This window comes from Gymnogyps californianus, chromosome 6 (assembly GCF_018139145.2).
Source record: "Gymnogyps californianus isolate 813 chromosome 6, ASM1813914v2, whole genome shotgun sequence".
Lineage (NCBI taxonomy): Eukaryota > Metazoa > Chordata > Aves > Accipitriformes > Cathartidae > Gymnogyps > Gymnogyps californianus.
This window is the reverse complement of record NC_059476.1, coordinates 23,227,740-23,245,706: the sequence shown is the minus strand read 5'-3', so window position 1 is coordinate 23,245,706 and position 17,967 is coordinate 23,227,740. Positions and strand designations below refer to the sequence as shown.

Sequence of the window (17,967 nt, the reverse complement as noted above, 5' to 3'; positions counted from 1 at the left end):
TACATAGCCTTCTTCCTCATTCAAATCTGTATCAATACTGCTTTTTACACAAAGGCAACACACCAGGCATGGAAGTTTTTACAAATCTAACATTTTGTCATAGTGACAGTGTCTCCTGTCTTGCTGTGCCAACCTCCTTAGAAGGTGAACTCACTGGGACAGAGAATTTTTATGGATTTGTGTGTTTCACACTCCTAGTCACCTTCATAACTGCTTAAAACCTGCTACGAGCACTAAAGACCAAGAAAAGTTGGCAAAAAAACCCCAAATAAAAAACAGTTGCAAATCTAATCCAGCCACACGATGGCAATATTAACAAGCATGAGTTGAGCTGTTCATCAGGAGACCATCAGGCTCATTGCTGTGTATGAAAAATTAAGTTCTGTGCTAAATGTAAGAATGAGTAAGTTTAAAGACCAAGAATAGAAAATTTAATGAAAATCTAGTTTAATACAAAACTAGCAGAGACCTCAAAGACAATAGCAGTTCAGCATAATTGTCTGCAAGACCATGTAACAAATGAAAGTAAGATCACAGGCTAAAACCTGTGTTACCCCATGATGCACGACACACACGTCTACAGAAGGCATATGAATGTTTTGGCTGTGTTTAAAGTCAAGCAAGCAAAAAGCACTGACAGTAAGTACAAGAGAGATGGCACTGCAATGACACCTGCCAGACATCAACCATCTTCACCCTTGGGGTCTCCCCACAATGCATCGCATTAGCAATTCAGATGTGGGTCTCCCTATAGCGTCCTGGAAATTGCTTGCATTGGGTAACATTGTCTTGGTCTTGCCTTGTAAGCTGCTAATGTTTAACTGCGACCTAGCTAAAAGCACTGTTTCACTAGTGCAGTGCTAACTTCTTTCTTAGAGAATCAGTGCTAAGGCATCACTGAATAGTTGCACCCAAAATTCAGCTGCAGAGCACAATTTAGATTGTAGTTTGAGTTTGTATATTCAGAGCTACAAGTGGTGCTAGAGAGAATCTCTGAAGGACCCTTTAGAGAACTGTCTCCCCCACCTAACAGAAAGAGGACTACAAGAGCAGAGAACTGACAATTTTTTTTAACAGCCATAAAACTGTCAGCCAGCAAACAGTATTTTCTCTATCCACTGCAGTAGTTCACACTGAAATTCAGCTGAGCGCGAAGTACACTGGAAGAGCTTTACTGCAAAATGGAAAGAACATCCACATGATAGAGCCTGAGAAGACAATAACGATGACAAATTCGGGGCTGCCAGCAGTGCTGTAGGGCAAAACCACCAGCATCTTCCCATCTTGAATCTCATGAAAGAAAAGGAACAATATGACTGAACTATGAGGACACTTTCACTACATTAGCTGTCATTTAGTATCAAGTAATTCCCCCATCATGTGGCTACATGCTTCTGCCTCTTTCCTCCCATCTACTGAAAACTTTAGGGCCAAGACCTGGAGGAATCCAAATCCAAAAACCACTCCTCTCCCACAGAGCTCCCAGCAAAGTTCCGATGCACGAGCATTTACATGCACTCTCACTAAAGCAGAGGACAGAGAAGCAGTGCTAAAACCCACTTTGGCTTTTTAGTATGTGAGGGAGAAGAGTTCAAAAGAAAAAGAGGAACTAACAGCAACGCAGAGAGCTTTTGGACAAAAACTGATAGAAAGTTAAACATTTAAGGGCAATCCATCCTGGAAATAAAAATTACCCTTATTCCCTTGTCATAGTTTAACCCCAGCCAGCAAATAAGCACCTCGCAGCCACTTCCCCCTCCCCCCTCCCAGTGGGGTGAGGAGGAGGAAAGGAAAAAAAAAAGTAAAACTCGTGGGTTAAGAACAGTTTAATAACTAAAGTAAAATATAATACTAACAATAGTAATAATGAAAAATAATAATAATAATAGTAATGAAAAGGAATATAACAAAAAAAGGAAGGGGGGGGGAGAAAAAAAAAACAGTGATGCACAATGCAATTGCTCACCACCCACTGACCGATGCCCAGTTAGTTCCCGAGCCACAATCTGCGCCTCCCGGCCAACTCCCCCCTGTTTATATACTGGGCATGACGTTCCATGGTATGGAATACCCCTTTGGCTAGTTCAGGTCAGCTGCCCCGGCTCTGCTCCCTCCCAGCCTCTTGCACACCTGCTTGCTGGCAGAGCATGGGAGACTGAAAAGTCCTTGGCTTAAGATAAGCGCTACTTAGCAACAACTAAAACATCAGAGTGTTATCAACATCATTCTCACACTAAATCCAAAACCCAGCACTGTACCAGCTACTAAGAAGAGAGTTAACTCTGTCCCAGCCGAAACCAGGACATCCCTAGACACAGAAGTCACAAAACAGCTGAGCAAGCTACCTGACAACGGAAGAAAGAAACAAGCCATTACCAGAGCTTGCATTGGAGTGAAATAGGAGTTAAGGAAGATTTTTGGAAACTCTCCCATTTCAGCAGGTAAATTATGGAGAGGGATGCAGATAATCTCACTACCTGCTGTTCTGACAAGAGGAGGCTGAGCTAAGAAAAGAACTATGCAATGGGCCATCACTGTTTCTGTGGTACAAGCTGGCTTCCACCAGTCATACTCTGCTTGCTCTCAGGCTTAGCCATAGATTTCATACCCTCCCAATGGGAAGTTTCTTGCAGGATAGGGTTACATAAAAAGCCAGAGTCTTGAAGAGGCAGGAAAATATGAACAGTCGAAGGCATGCAAAGTTTGACCACTAGATGCCCATTCCACTTTCATTTGCTCTCCTCAAAAGTCAAGTGAAGCAAGTATTGCTTATGTCTACTGAACCTTTAGGGGTCATTTATTAATCAACAGGAAATATGGAAAATCATCAAGAGAAAAGTTTTGCAAAGTAACTTTGGCATGTAGCCAATGTAAAAACTTTTTTCTTTCAATACCACTTAGCAATATGAAGCATGATGCCATATTAACACACATGATGAAGAACAGAGAAGTTACTTCCCAAAAACATTCCTCACCTTGCTTTTTTTTCTTTTGAAGTTGGAACAGATATCACTGGGGAATAACCCACTGTAAGAATTAAGCTGACTAGCCCATCAAAGCAATAAGCCAAAATAAAACAGTCTATTAGAGACACACTAGTTCGATCACTTCTAATTCCAACAAACTACCATACAAGGGGTGTTACAAACCACATGGTCCAGGCAACAGCTGCTTCTCAGGAGAGACGTAAAAAAAAAATCAGGCAAGCTACCTCTGTCTCTGGGGCAACAATTCCTGCAGAAACCAGACATTTCTCCTGTGAAACAGATTTGTTAGCCCCACGCTGTTGTGAAATCCTCATCTGCTTTATTTGCACTTCCCCAGCAGTCCCGTGTTTTCTTCACTTCCCTCTGTTAGTATCATTGTTCATGAGTATATTGGACACTTGGGCACTGGGCTTCCAGTGTCATGCTTGTTCCTGTGGCTGCAGAAAGAAGATGATGCAACGTCGGTACCAATACAGTCAACCTCAATACTATTGACAGCACTGGTACTTCTAAGAAAATGCCTGTTGCCCAGAGAACAATGAAGGCTTTTAATACGTTTTAGAATCATTATTGTAAAAGATAAGCATATATGGAGAAGGGATGTTACTGATTTGTCAGTGACTTTGGTAGTATTGCTCCTCCTCTGAAGTGGTTTCAGCATCCCAGTGCCACGCAAGTTTCCAAAGTACCTGACCTGCAGAAGATCTGACATGCTAATTTCTAATCTGTAAGTAAAACATACAAGGGAGAAACCAAAGAACAATCTTTGCATTTGAGAAAAAAAAAAACAAAATAAGCTGCATTAAGTGATATAAAATGTATGATCCAAAACAGAACTTTGCCTGTTAAATTATTGGAAGGAACTCCTGCTACACCCAGCACTGCTGCTTGCAGGGGCTGGTTAGGGCAAACAGAACCTGGCCTATGAATGGAAGCTATTGCTCTGTGCAGCCATCCTCTTGTCCCCCCAAAAATGTGATGATCTAGTTGGAAGATCCATGCCTTGTCTGCTGAAACAGCCTGCAAAATCTGCCAATTCCCATAAAAACAAGAGCGGGGGCTGTATCTAACCACACGGGGAAGCAGAACTCCTGCTGATCCCATAAAGTCCTGCATCCTGTTCTGGCTGCTCTGTGCAACACGACAGACTTCTAGCTAAGGGCTGTACCTTCATAGACCACAAAGAAGCCTTTGCCCAGGATGTTACTGCTGCTCCGGAACTCGATCCACAGCCTGCTGTCCGTGGAGATTACTGGTTCAGGGATCTTGTCACCACAAAATCTACCTAGAAGGCAGGAAAGAGACGATCAAGATCTCCTGGCAGATGAGCAGCACAGCATAGCAGGCACCTGTGGCTCCAGAAAGCAGAGTCTGTGGTTAAAGGAGCTGTGCTTGTGTAAAACACCCTTTCACTCCCACCACTTGTGCTTTTGAACGAGTTTCTGTTCCCCCCCATTAATTCATATTCTCTTCAATTATTAAATTAATAAAGGTTTTCTTCAGCTGGGAGCAGAATCCAGTATCCCCTTATCTCATCCTCTGCTCTCACCTCTTCCCAGTTAAGCCTCTGCAGTCATTCAGTCTCTTTCAAGAGAAAGAGACCAAGAGCCTTTGTGCTCCATGGTTCACCCAGCTCTGAGCTCTCTGGCATGCACTAGCACTGGTCAATACCCAAATCCTGCCAGAAAAGATGAATCCTGAAACAGAACAGCTGCCGATGGCATCTGCAGCCCAAATAACTTCAACAACCCTGATTTGGGGCTCCTCTATCTGTTCCAGCCAGAAGCTCCTCACGGAAACAGAGCAAGCACCAAGTATGCACTGAGAGCATTCAGTGCAAACGGGTTTTTCACTTCAGCTGACACCAGCAGGGCTACATACTGAATTCAACATGGCCTTGGCACCCTGTCCAACTGAAGCCCCATTGGGAATTTGACAGAGGCAGAGAGCAGTTCCTCACGTTGAATTCAGTCAGGACAGCGGTGATAGGGATCCTGGCCTTGCAACACCAGGCAAAGGCTTCTTTGAACAACCTCCACTGGGTAAAAACCTGGTTAATGCCTTACCTGCAAGATGGCACCTTAGTTCCCATTAGCAGGCTGCACTGGTGGTTCCCTACACTGAATAAGGAGACAGAGAGTTCAAGGCTTGTTGGCTGGCACGCAGAGAAGGCTGTTGCTTTTCCTATGTATGGGTAGCAGAGTAGTTGGCATGAATCCTGTGCTTTAAGAGCCTAGGGCCCCCCTGCTTAGTCAGATGCCCGCAGTCAGCTACTGCCATTTTGGCTCTGCCTGCTCCACCTTCACCACTCGGCACCCCCGGGAAGGCTATGACCTTCAAGGATGCAAGAGCTATGCCTCTGTGACAGGCCAGTCAGTGCAAATCAGAAGGTGAGTTACAAACTTTGTTTCTCTTCAACAGCAGTTTCACCGCCAACTTTTTTCTCTTGCGGAGTCACCCATCCAAATATCATCTCGGACCCTAGCTTTACTCGGCTACTCAATTCTGAGCCCCTGTGCCCTCAAGCTGCCCAGCACTGTTGGGGCAACGTGACAGCCCTGCAGCATACCAATAGCATCTCCCATCTCCACTCCCAAACGGGATGCTAACGAACAGCATCAGCGCTGCAAAGCTCCTTCCTCTAGGGTCACTGAGCAACTGCCTCCTGGATTTAGACTTGGAGTTTAACAAGGGTGTCAAGGAGAGGAAACGCAGATGAGGAACGAGAATGAGCAAACTCCTCAGAGTGTGATAAAGGGCCCATTCATAAAAAGTTATACACCATTTAAAGGCTGGGTTTTCACACACTTCCCTGGGAAAATATGCAGCGCACATGTATTTTTTTCTCTCCACAAGAAGCCCGTGCTTTCACAATTCACACTAATCCCCCTCCCCGCCCCCTGCTGAATTGCCGTCTGTCTGCCTCTTCCGAGCTAATTTCATGGGCTCAGCCCCTTGCGGGAGCCGTGGCCACTCATGCAGTGTCTCCTTCCAGATGGAAACACTCGTGAGTCCACCTGCACTAGGGGGACGGGGAGGTACTTGGCTTCTGAAATACCTTTAAATTACTCTGCAGAAAAAATAAATAATGAGGAGTTAAGTTGCAGCTGCTGGAGCAATGTTACCTGACGCATGTGCAGCAGAAAACGGCGATAAATGCTGCCAAGCCCAAAACAGGCAGGAAGCAGTAAAACCGGCTGCCAACTCTGCGTTGAAAGGCAGGCCCATAGAAACCTCTGGAGAGCAGCACAGCTTCAGCCTCAGCACCTCACCTGGTACCAGGGCTGGGATGTCCAGTGGGGCCAAGGAGAGCACCCAGGGCTCCCTAAGCCCACTGACCCCACGCTGACTAGCCCAGTCCTGTGCTATAGCACAGGGCACAGCACCTCTAACATAGCTGGTGATGCTACGCAACCTGATTGCTTCTTTCCTTTCAGGCAGAAGGGGCTGTTTGCAGTGCAGCATTTTACACGTTGGGACATGCAGGTTAGGGGATGGAGTCAGGATCAGAGCCAGTGGCAAAGCAGGTGGGACTCCTGATTGCCCACTCAGGGTGACAGAAGACTTGCAGTTATGATAGCAGGAGGCAGAGGAATAGGGAGGACACAGAGGAGCTGCACTTCCTTGAGATCTTTGGGAGCAGGAGCAGAGTAGAGCCCTTGCACAGTCTGACATCCTAGGCATGGTCTAGCAAGTTCCCTGCTAGAAGTCGAGGCTCGAAGTACAGACTACTGTGTATTTGTAAACACAAATACTTGAGAAATAATGGCAGGAGCTTGGGCCAGGAGCTGTACGGCTGCTTCATTCTGACTGCCTGACAGTTCCACCCTGGTCTTAGGAAAAGCAATAATAAAACTCCAGAGGCCACATTTTTAGTCCCAGCCACATCCCTGGCTCACTTCCCTCTCTGCCTCACTTCTCAAGCTGGAAAAGGAAGGAATAAAGTCTTTGCTACCAAAGGGCTCGGAGCATGGATCATTTGGTGTGAATACAGCACATCGACATCTCTGGATGGAGACATTAATGGATGGCCAGCGCCCTGGCTGGACGTAGGCTCCTCCCAGGTAAAGGAAGGTTTGTTTCTGTTTGTTTTCCCCCCTCACCCCCCTAAGCATCAAGAAGAACACACGAAATGCAATTAATATGATGCAGCTACTCACCCAGTAACGGAGCCTTCCTCCAGTAGCCATCGCGCACCTCCACATAATCATACCAGCAAAGGCGACTTTTAAATAGGTCCATTGATGTGAAGTTTAACATAATCTGAAAGGAGAGAGCACACACTTCTCTTTGGGAAGGGAGCTACTTTAAAAAGAAGACCCTACAGATTATGTGCTTCACCTCTGCTACAGCGCTAACTAAGTGAGTATGCAGGAAAAGACAGTTGGACAGTTGGCTGGATTTTTTAATCACCTTTGCTCAAAAAAGAAAGGCTTCTCAAGGTATTTTAACGAAACTGTGAAAGTACACAACAGCAGACAGCACTTCACTACCCATTCTATAATTCACAGTCACTGCTCCTCAGTTACTAAAATGCTACTTAAAAAAAGCCCAGTTTGGGTTTTTTAAAATTAAAAATTGAATCTTTGGTTTTGATTAACGTGAACATCATAGAGAAACACATTGCCCCAAAACACAGAAGTTTGGGGTCTATACTCTTATATAAACGACACTTGTAAGAAAGAGCTAATTTTGCTGACAAGTTTCCACATTCTGACAATTACACTCACACCATCACCATGATGCAATTGTGTTCAGTGGCGTTACTGAGCAGAGCTTAGAATTAAAATTTTATCTCTTTGGTGTCCTCCCTCTGTAACATGGATTACAGGCCTTGCTCTGGGCCTATGGAAGTCACCGATGGGGTGTCCTTGTGGCATTTTTGTCCTTGGAAGATTTGAACCATGTATTAATTTACATCTATAGTCTGCCACATTCTCCCCCAAAGCTCTGGCTGGATTTGCAGAGTGTAGTCTGTAACGATGTCACTTTGTTCACACTTCTGCAGTTTTCTGACTTTGGACAGCAAAAGGTGATTCATCTGTTTCTATGCGGAGGAATACTACGAGCCCAATATCTGTTCTAAGCTAATGCCTCAGTGCTATGATGCTACTTTGTACCAATTGTTGCATTTGATTAAACAGATAAGTTGAAGCATTTAATCTGAATTTGATTCTTTTTTTTTTTTTTTTTTTAACATTAGTGGTTCAGGATTTAGATGCTGGGTCCTATTCAATACAACTCTTCTGAAGAGGCTGAGAGACAAAGGGAGAATTTACAGTAAGATTTACACCGCAAAACTCCCAGTGCCATAATTTCAAAACCTGGATGGTTCTTGGCGCCTCTGCCCCTGGCGAAGCTCTCCCTGCAGCTAATGGCGGGAGCTCAGCACTGCATGGGACTGGGCTTGCAGAGACGGCTGCTGCAAAACGAGCAAGCTCTGCTCTTCTTTGTTCAACTCTGAGTCTTAAATGCATCTTGAGGGTGGTCCTCAGCAAAGCCATTCTGTCGAGGAGCTCCCAAGCCGGGCTGCACATTCTTGCAGCCCGATACGGCATGAAAGGCCTGAAGGGCTGGTGTTAGTGGATTAAGGAAAGATTTCATTTCCACAGGAAGATCAATAAAACAAAAGGAGCTGGAAAGAAAGTGGAGAGCGTGGGTGATTGATGCGCAGCGGGGCTCAGCGTTTCAAGGCAGGGAGCGGGAGTCCCCTGACAGGGACATTATGCCTATGTGACAGGAGCAGGCCACTGATGTCACTCATGGCTCCTCAGCTCCCTTCGGGACCCCAGCTTGCTGGCACATTTTATCTAACTCATCTGACTGGCACTTGGCTTTGAAAGGTGAGCTCAGCCGGAGCTAGTGGGTGGCAGGAAATGTCCATGCAGGGTTCAGCCTCGAATCGAGAGGACGGATCAGAGATCAACACGCAGCCCAGACCTGTGAGGGGGCTCTGCTCCAGCATTACCTCTTCTCTCCTCAGGACCATGTGTTCCTGACCCCATCTCTGGGAGGACAGCGATGGTGCTCAGGACCTTTTCAAGGCTCCATCCCTGCATTCCAGGCATGCAGACATCTTTTGGCAGCTGCTAACACTGTCATCACAGGCAAAACCACATGCAAGCGAAGCGCAGAGTACACCTTGTGCTGCTGTGGCACCTACCTTCTCCCCTGGGGTCACCGAGATCCTCCAGACACAGTGGGAATAGGAGGGGTAGCCATTTGGAAAGCCAGGGGCTGAGAAATTCCCTGTTGAGTCCTGCAAGGTCTCTCCACAAGCTGCAGGAGAGGGGGAAAAAAAAAACCAGCAACAAGGAGTGACTCTCTGAAAGACATCAGGGTCTACCAAAATGTTTGCACATGGCTGCTGTGTGCAGGTTGGTGGCTGGTACTCTAAGGATGTTCATTCATGGTACTGGCCAAAGGTCATTGACCACCTGAGACCTTGGCAAAGGGGTGATGTGAAATTTGTCAGAATTCCCAGAATAGAAGATGATCAGTGCAAGGACACAGGAGAAACAGCTTTTAAAGAGACACTCTTCTTCCTTCATCTTCCTTCCACATGCCAGCACTTTCAGGATTCAACCCTACTGAGGAATGTCTCATCCACTAATCAAATGCAAAATATTAACCCTACTGCACCTCGCAACCCCAAGACTGCTGCCAGCAAATCTGTTTTCCCTTCGTTACAAGCTGCTCAATGAAGTTTTCCTTAGTTACCATTGTTAAGTGTCTTTTTTTGGGTTAAAATATCCTAACAACAGCAGGGGAAGCACCACTGCCCTCACGCTTTGGCTGTCCAGCATCCATCCTGCTGTCACACTGCGCAGGATAAAACGTGAGCACTGCAGCTCACTCTGCTCTCCACCTTCCTGGTTTTGTGGCCTGCTGCAGTTGACGAAATGTAGATCCCAGAGCGACTTTTGGGACGCAAACAATATGCACACGCATATGCTCCTTTAGGGAACCGCAGCTTCCAACATCTGGGAAAGCCATGACTACTGTAGTTCCTGCTCTCTGAGCCAGGAGAACTGAGCTGGAACAAGGAGTGGCCATCTACATCTGCAGAGCAGCTGACTGGCTAGGTGGGAGAATCACAAATATCAAAGCTCCCATCTCCTTCAGAATGCTTACTAGACACATGCAAATACCTATCGCAAGGAGCAGGGACCTTGGCTTGCCTGCTTTCCAGTTGTTTTTCCAATTTCATAACCCGCTGATGTTATAAAGCTGCCCTTGACCTGCTACTTGGTTTCCTCAGTGACGGTAAGGCAGCTCCCAAAAATCCCTCGTTAAGCAGCAGTGCTTTGAAAGATCCGACAAGGCCGAACATCTGGCTCCCTTTCTCATGGAAATGCCAGGGGATGTTCCTCTGCCTGATGCTATCACACACTCACTAATTTTTCAGCCATGATTACATTTAGGTGGGCGGGTCGGAAGTTGGTGGTGAAAAGAGACTGGTCCCATTCAAAAAGTTTAATATCTTCAAAGAGGGGAACGGGAGTCACCTAGGCCAGAATTTCTTAATTTCCCTGAAGTAGTTTGATCCACAGCTTGACAGATCAGACTAGATGAACAATAGGTGAGGCAAAAAGGGTTTTTGCCCAACCGAACAGCTCATAGGGGTGCTCTGGAAGGTGGAGTCACTCCTAGAAACAAGCTGCATGTATTTCAAGGCACAGGTCAGCATGGGATCTGGCAAAGTGATTCCTGTCAGGAAAGCCAAAGGTATTTTAAACTACTAGGAAAAAGCACCACTGAGCAAAACAGGCAGGTAAATGCACACATCTGCCCCAGAGGAATGAAGAAAATAAATGAAAGGTCAAAACCTCTACATTGCTCCTTCCTTCTCAAGCAGTTTTGAGCCCTGAGAACTCCCCCTACCATTATGCAACTACAAAGGAGCATTGCACAGCAAGTTTTAGTTTCAATTCTGCAGAAATAGCTAATATCCTCCCAGCTCTCCCAAAATGTTTGGCAGGTGATGCTGTCTGTATTCTTCAGGTGGGCAGAGAAATATGCTTGTAAAAGGTGATGACCTGCATGAACTGGAGAAGAAATCTGGACTTCTATTTGCAGAACAAATACACTTTCTTCCTTTTTACCTCTTGCAAAGATACTTTGCCTTGTTATCTGTGTTAGAATCTGTTAGGATAATTCCAGCTCCCAGGATGCTCAACCAGGAAATGCATGCAGCCCCAGCAGATAAACATCTCAAAGAATCTGAGTCCCAGCCATACTTATTCTGAGGACAGCAAGCCATTCTCCAGCTGATCTTCTGGCATCACCACTGGTTAATGCATGGTCTGGAGTGGCCACCACCTTAGGATGGCTCTAGGAATGCCAACATCTGACAAGGTGTTCCAATAAAGAGGGGACTCAAATCCATAACTCACCAAGATAAACAAATGTTCTTTTTCTCTGCTCAAAAATCTATTTAAACAAATATGAAATGATAAAGAGAGCTCTAAATCACTGGGAACACATACTACATGACCATAACAACACAGGACAAAGAGAATTACCACCCTCAGCTGAACCACAGTGAAGGTTGCCGACAGCCCAGACTTAATTCTCCTAAGTGTAATTACACAGTTCCTGGCAAGACTGTGTAATTATGGGACAGGTACTAACGTATCTACTACCAAATACTACTCTGCTAAAACATCACGAAAGGAGACCTAGCTAACTATCCAAACCTTGCAGAGGAAACTCTCCAGACAGCCTGGGAGAGGCTGGCCTTTCAGCGCAGAGGAGAGCGATTGCTTGCATGTGCAGGGGGAAGCACGATAATAATGAGCAACGCATATTTGTGTGTAGAGCACAATCTCTTGCAGAGCACACCAAAAAGGAATACAACTGTACTCCACCTAGTAGCAAAGAAGCCAACAGGTTCAATAAGACTAGTGTTTGGTACTTCTGGGATCCAAGAGACTGAGCTGAGGTGGTTTTTGCCCATGGTGAAGAGGCTGTTGCACATGTAAGCAGCTAGAAAGAAACAGAGGCGAAAAACAAAGTAGAAAAGGTGAATGCTTCAGAAGTCGTTTGTAAATGAAGTAGCTGAGTGACAGGCACTTACTATTCATCAGCTGGTTACTGGTCCACTACATCTTTTTGAAAATGCACAGAGAATTGGATGGGATGATATAATGCAGGACCATTCTCAATTTATAGTTTAACCATTCCTGCACAGTTAGCACAGCTGCACAGGCCTGTTTCCTTTAGCACAGCACAAGACAACAGGACATGCTGTTTTAAAGTCTTTTGTAGTGACAATACTCATCAAATCCTCAACCACGCAGCCATATAAAATCTAGCATTTACTACTATGTAGCAGAATGCATCTTGCCTTCCAGAAATTCCTTTAGCAAATTTCATTTGGTTTCACCTGGCTTGGCACTAACTTTAACCCAGCAGGTATAAGCTCTGGGGAATTAAGAGCAATTTAAAACAGCAGGGCTTTAGAATGGAAAAGCTAAGCCAGCCCTAACTGTAGCAGCCACAAGAGCTCCAGTTTAATGAGTTGGAGAGCCCTGTTTCTTACAATAGACACAGCAGTCGTTCTGGCTCGTACCAGTGCACACTTGTAACTCATCCTCCACCATGCTAGCTCTTTTTTGGGGGGATTTTCTCAGGCATTCTCAGATGGAGACTCTCTTTCTAAAAGGGAAACCATCCGCCATTCAACTTCAGGATTATGTTATCGCATTTTACCTAAAAATCCTCAGCTTGACCACTGAACAAATCTGTCCTCAACCTAAAGTCTCATTCAGGCCCTGCCTGAACATACAACTGAAGTCCTTTGGTTCTGAACTCCTGCGCTTTGCATTTCGCAGAGGAAGAGAACTTTGCAAGCTACAGATTCAAATGGCAGGTGAAGATGTTAATGTCATTAAATATACTGCACCCCTTCTCTTCAAATGCAACCTGCGTATAAATTTTGATGCAAAGAAAAAAAGAAAACCAAACCAAAACAATAGCTATTTGAAGAAAATTTGTTTAGTAGGCTTAAAGCTCTAATCATTCTGCTGCCAAATATGTTCTGAACTGCAATAATCTCTGCTAAAGCTTTGTGGAAAAAAACCTAAGAAGTAGAAAAGTTCTATTTTGCAAGTGGAAAACTTGAGACTCAGAAGGGTCCTCATTTTAAAGGAAGTTGCTTTGTAGCTTTTAGTTTGACTTTAACCTCAGGCCAAAGTGGCTTTTCAGCTTGCCTCAAGAAATCTGAATCTGTAGTCGATGCTTCCAGCTATGGGAATGAAAAGCCTGCTTGGATTAAGTCTGACTCAATCAAAAAACATGGTGCAAGACATCCCTAAATTTTTTTTTTTTTTGAGTATTCAAATGAACCAATCCCTAAACTAACCCATGAGATAATTTTCCAAGAACTACATCTTGTTCAACCAAAAGCGAATTAGAGAAAATTACAAGTGGTAAAAAGGAAAAAAAAAAGTTAATTAGAACAAGCACACCTAAGAAAGTTATACCACTCACTATAAGCTAAACAGTGATCCCCAAACATCACAGACCCTGAAGTCCTCAGAATTTATTCTAGACCCTTATGAACCCATACTCTCTGACCTGTAGCTGGATACAGAGAAGCAGCGGATTTGCACACCAGCTATCGACCATTCTCCACGGCCTCATGAATGGTTCACAGAGCAGTGCTAGCCAGCCGCTCACTTAAGATGTGACTGTATACTGATAAAACTTATCCCTCCTTCTCACCTTCTCCCCTCTCTCTGTGATATACCTATTCCAAGAGGATTAATCATTTATGATCATATTAAGTTTATGATCAGTCAAAGCCACTCTCAACTGGACCAATATGCTGGCCAGACAAACCCATTTAGATAAACTCCTGGGCCATGCTTGCAAAAGTCCTTTTTTCCCCTCCCTGCATTATTACAAATGTTACAGAGTCATTCTGCAAAATTAGGGCAACTCTCTCATTCTCCAGTATCTTCTCATGGATGTTTCATTATCTGCAGAAATTCAACAGAGCTTGTTAAATTTTCTACCTCTGAGCATCACACCTCCCATGCTATCTCCCTTCTCAGTCACTGCAGTCCATGTTACAGGCACCAGACTGGGTGCCATCTTTGCCTGAAGCCTCTCTTTACATCCTCACATTCAACCTGTCCTGAAGTCCAGCAGATTGCTTCTCTGAAATCTGGTTTTCTCTATTAACCTATTCAGCTAAAACTGTTGCATAAACTTTCACTGTCTAACATCTCCACTTTAAAAAGATCCTTTTGTTCTGATGAGTAAATTTAGTCTCCCAATCATATCTGTGACCCCAATGCTCTTTTTGCCAATCTTTTCAGACCCCACATAAAGCAGGACCCAGACTATTGGTATGTCACACATATGTAGATGGGTTCTCTATCAAAGCTGTTCCCAGTCTATCAACCCTTTGGCAGCAGAAAGAGGGATACGGCCCTCCCCTGAACACCCCAAAGCACCAGCTTCCAGCACCCAGTTGTTTCACAAATTAGCATCTTTGAGCTTTCTTGCATGTTATCTCCCAAGCCTCAGTGCAACACACCATAATCACAGAGATACACTTACGGTTTCCTTAAGGCTCATCTCTGGGACAGCAACTATATAACTAACTCAACAGAAGTTTGATGGTTGGTGTGTAGAGACCCCAGTCTACCAGATAACCCTCTGCCGCTTTGCTAACTCCTAGTCCCCACTCTGTCCGTGGTCTTGCACATTGATTTCATTTTGTATGAACAGAGCCTACACTGGACCAACCTGAAGCCCTAAACCAAACAGGAATATTGGCAAAGTACTAATAGGAGACACATGTTAGGCAAGTCCCATTCTCCCACAGCTCCAGCCTGAAGCATTTAATGGTCTACATTTCCTGCGTCTCTTTCATCAAAGGGATCATTAAGGTGCTCTTGAACTCCAATGCCTTCCAGATAAACCACATGCCTATGATAAAGCTGGAGCCATCTCCACAAGCCATATTTACCTGGGCATTTGTACAACTTCCTCGCCTGAGCGATGTCTCCCTGACTCAGGCGAATACGCTGACCAATAGTTGGCCGGACCCCGTTATCATCACGACGGGGAAGGATGGTGTCGAGGAAAACCCCTCTAAAGGGAAGAACAGAGAGACAAAGAGCAGTGAAGTAGCGAAAGTGACACGATGCACAGAAAGTCATCCTGGCAGGCCTCCCACACCATCCCCTTGACCATATATCCCATGCTAACAAGCAAGAGTAATGCAGATTGTGATCACTGCATGTCTTGAGGTGGCTTTCTCGCTATAGCAGATAGCTTCCAAATGTACAGGCAAGTCTGCCAAGCCAGTAAATTACTCTTTTGATATATCAAGATTGCTGCTGCCTCTGTTTGAGTATAGACACATTCCTTGCCATAAATCAGAAAAGGCAATGAAATATTCTTGCAGAATGTTCATGGCACATCTGGCTCAGCAGGAGCACAGATTGGACACTTAAGCCAAAGGAGCAGAGGGAAGGGGAGTTTGTTCAGCAGCAGATGGGGTTGAGCTGGCAGTGACTGCAGTTGCCACAGACAAGAGAAAAAGATGAAGTGCTCTACCTTTGTTCTGCACAAGTTTCCAAGCTAACAACTCCACTTGTCTCTGCCTCTTTTTCCTCGCTACTGTTTCTTCCATGTGGTACTTCATACTCAGGAGCTCTCTACTGCACTTCTGATCGCAGTTCAGTAAAGGATTTAAGCTCAGGCCTCACTTCCATCAAAATGCAAAGTCCGTGCATCCAAGCAAGAGCTTGCATGCAAGAGAGACCCCAAGGCAGCATTAGGACTGCAGGGCTAAAGTGGGAGGGAGGAATCAGAAACCTGAACTCCAGGTTAGTAAAGTCCAAGCTCTCGCAGCCAGGCTGTCCAGTCCACAGGAACCATTTCACTGCACCCCTGAATGCCTAACAGGCTTGGAGGTGCCAAGGCTAACAGTGAGCTTGAAACTTCAGCATCAGCTCAGTGGGGAAGACTTCTCTTTCTGAAGGACAGGATGCAACTGTCCATAGAGTCCGACGGGAAATCAGGGCAGAAGCAATAATTTTAGTGCTGCCTAGTCCTGATACAAGAGTCTTCAAGTATGGGTTAAGCTCTAAGTACACAAGTAATTCTGTTCATTGGGCTGCTCAGCTGCGTGAGAGCCTTGGGAAGGAGTTTGAGAGGGTTTTTTTGCATTGGTTGAATTTTAAATAAGTACTGCAAGCAAAGTATTTGGATCATAGCTGTCCAGAGCTGCAGTCGGTATTCTTGAACAGAAAACATCATTCTATTAAACATTTTGTGGGGGAAAATTCTTTTGTAAATATTCAAACTGAAGAAAAAAAATAGAGGGGAAGGAATTTAATCTGTTTTAAAAACTAGAATCAACTCTTGCATGGGGGATGTTGGTTTTTTTCAGTGGTAGGAAAATTCCTGATCAGCACCAAAATCAGTGCTTACAAGCTCTGAGGTGAACCCATCAAATTTTGATCGACAAATTCAGGCTGGCATTCTACGTGCCAGCTGCATGCCTCGGGCTGAATTTATTTAAGTTTATGTATCGAAAATAAATCCTCCTATTCCAGAAACACCATGAACAGAGAAACAGGTCAGCTTGCTCACAGTAAGTTTTCAAGCCTCCTCAGGTGTTCACAGAACAACTCGACATTTGGCAGGGACATACTTCTGTGGCAGTGAAATGCTTTCTGCAGATCTCGAGGCTCAACCAGGAAAGAATGACAAAGTTTAATAGAGAAATCACCACTTGCACACGCAAACTTTTGATTCTTTTTCCCATTCCAGCCCTCACGACTGCATACTCACAGCCCCCAGCCTTCTGCACATAACATACACCTAGGGTATTGCTCACACAATGCCAACAACCCACAGCTTCAAATTACCCCTATTACCTGCCAAACACATTTTTTTCCAGAAGACTGTACGCTAGGTTGGGGCAGCAAGATTTTTAGTTTTGCTTTTTCCACCAACTGAATTTTGTACTCCCTTCACATGCATTGCTGAACAAGACTCCAAATTAGGAGGCAGTAAATATAGTTCCTCTCATTTTACAAAGGAACTGAGAACAGAGGAGAGTCTTTCTGGCCTAAACCACAAAGGTCCCAGCAGTCCCATGCTGTCCACCCAAACCTCATCTGCTTAACAACACTTATGGTTTTAAGTTGCACATTTGTTGAGTGTCTCCAAGAGCACTGATACTTTGGCTCACAAATTAATAAACACCAAGAAGACATCATTAAACAGAGCAGCTCAGCAACTCTAACACCAGAATAATTCTTGAATAAGATACCTAACCTCTCCTCCCAGAGGTAGGAAAAGAATCCAGGAATCCTGGATGCCCCATTCTCCTGCTGTCCAGGCATGGGCAGAACATGTATTAGCTGCCCAATGCAGTGATAAGTCAAGCACAACAACCCACCGTTGCTACCAGCTAAGAACAACAGAGTTTGAGATGAGATACTCTCAAGAGTCATTAGCATCTGCATAGTACCCTGAATGTGCAAAGCGTCATGCAAACATCATGAAATTATCAACTGATCTCAAGAAATGCTGAACATTCACCATCCCATCTGAGGACAACAGATACAGGTGCTTAAACACCACTCAAGGAAGCAGATATTCAAGGCAGGTTAAGCACTCAGCTGCAGGCAGCTACGTTTTGTCCCAACTCTGTATTTACATCCCCATATGCAGGAGAGAGACAACATAACGCTACTTCACACAGTAAAACCTGTGGAGTCTGTGTATACGTCTTGTGCAGGATTAGGATGGTGTGTTGCAAATACATCAAGAAGATGCCCCTTGACATGCAGGCAGTGCTACCTGCATCCTGATTCGAACACGAGCTTTGCAGAGGTCATGTTTTGTAACTCCAAGCTGTGCTGCCACGTCTACTAACAAGAGGCTTAGTGAATTAAGATAACCCACTATTTGCTTAAGGCTCTGCGGAGGTTAAACTTTCTTACTG

General features: G+C 44.9%; 1 protein-coding gene across 1 annotated transcript in view; it reads right to left on the bottom strand.

The window, feature by feature from the left end:
• The window catches only part of TLL2 (tolloid like 2), a 99,794-nt gene that overhangs the window by 15,276 nt on the left and 66,551 nt on the right, over nucleotides 1-17,967 (bottom strand). Inside the window, exons 8-11 of the mRNA XM_050898751.1 lie at nucleotides 14,971-15,095; nucleotides 9,151-9,266; nucleotides 7,148-7,250; nucleotides 4,156-4,272 (exon numbers count right to left, since the gene is read on the bottom strand). Coding sequence (XP_050754708.1) covers nucleotides 4,156-4,272; nucleotides 7,148-7,250; nucleotides 9,151-9,266; nucleotides 14,971-15,095 — 461 coding nt within the window. The remainder of the gene's footprint in view (nucleotides 1-4,155; nucleotides 4,273-7,147; nucleotides 7,251-9,150; nucleotides 9,267-14,970; nucleotides 15,096-17,967) is intronic.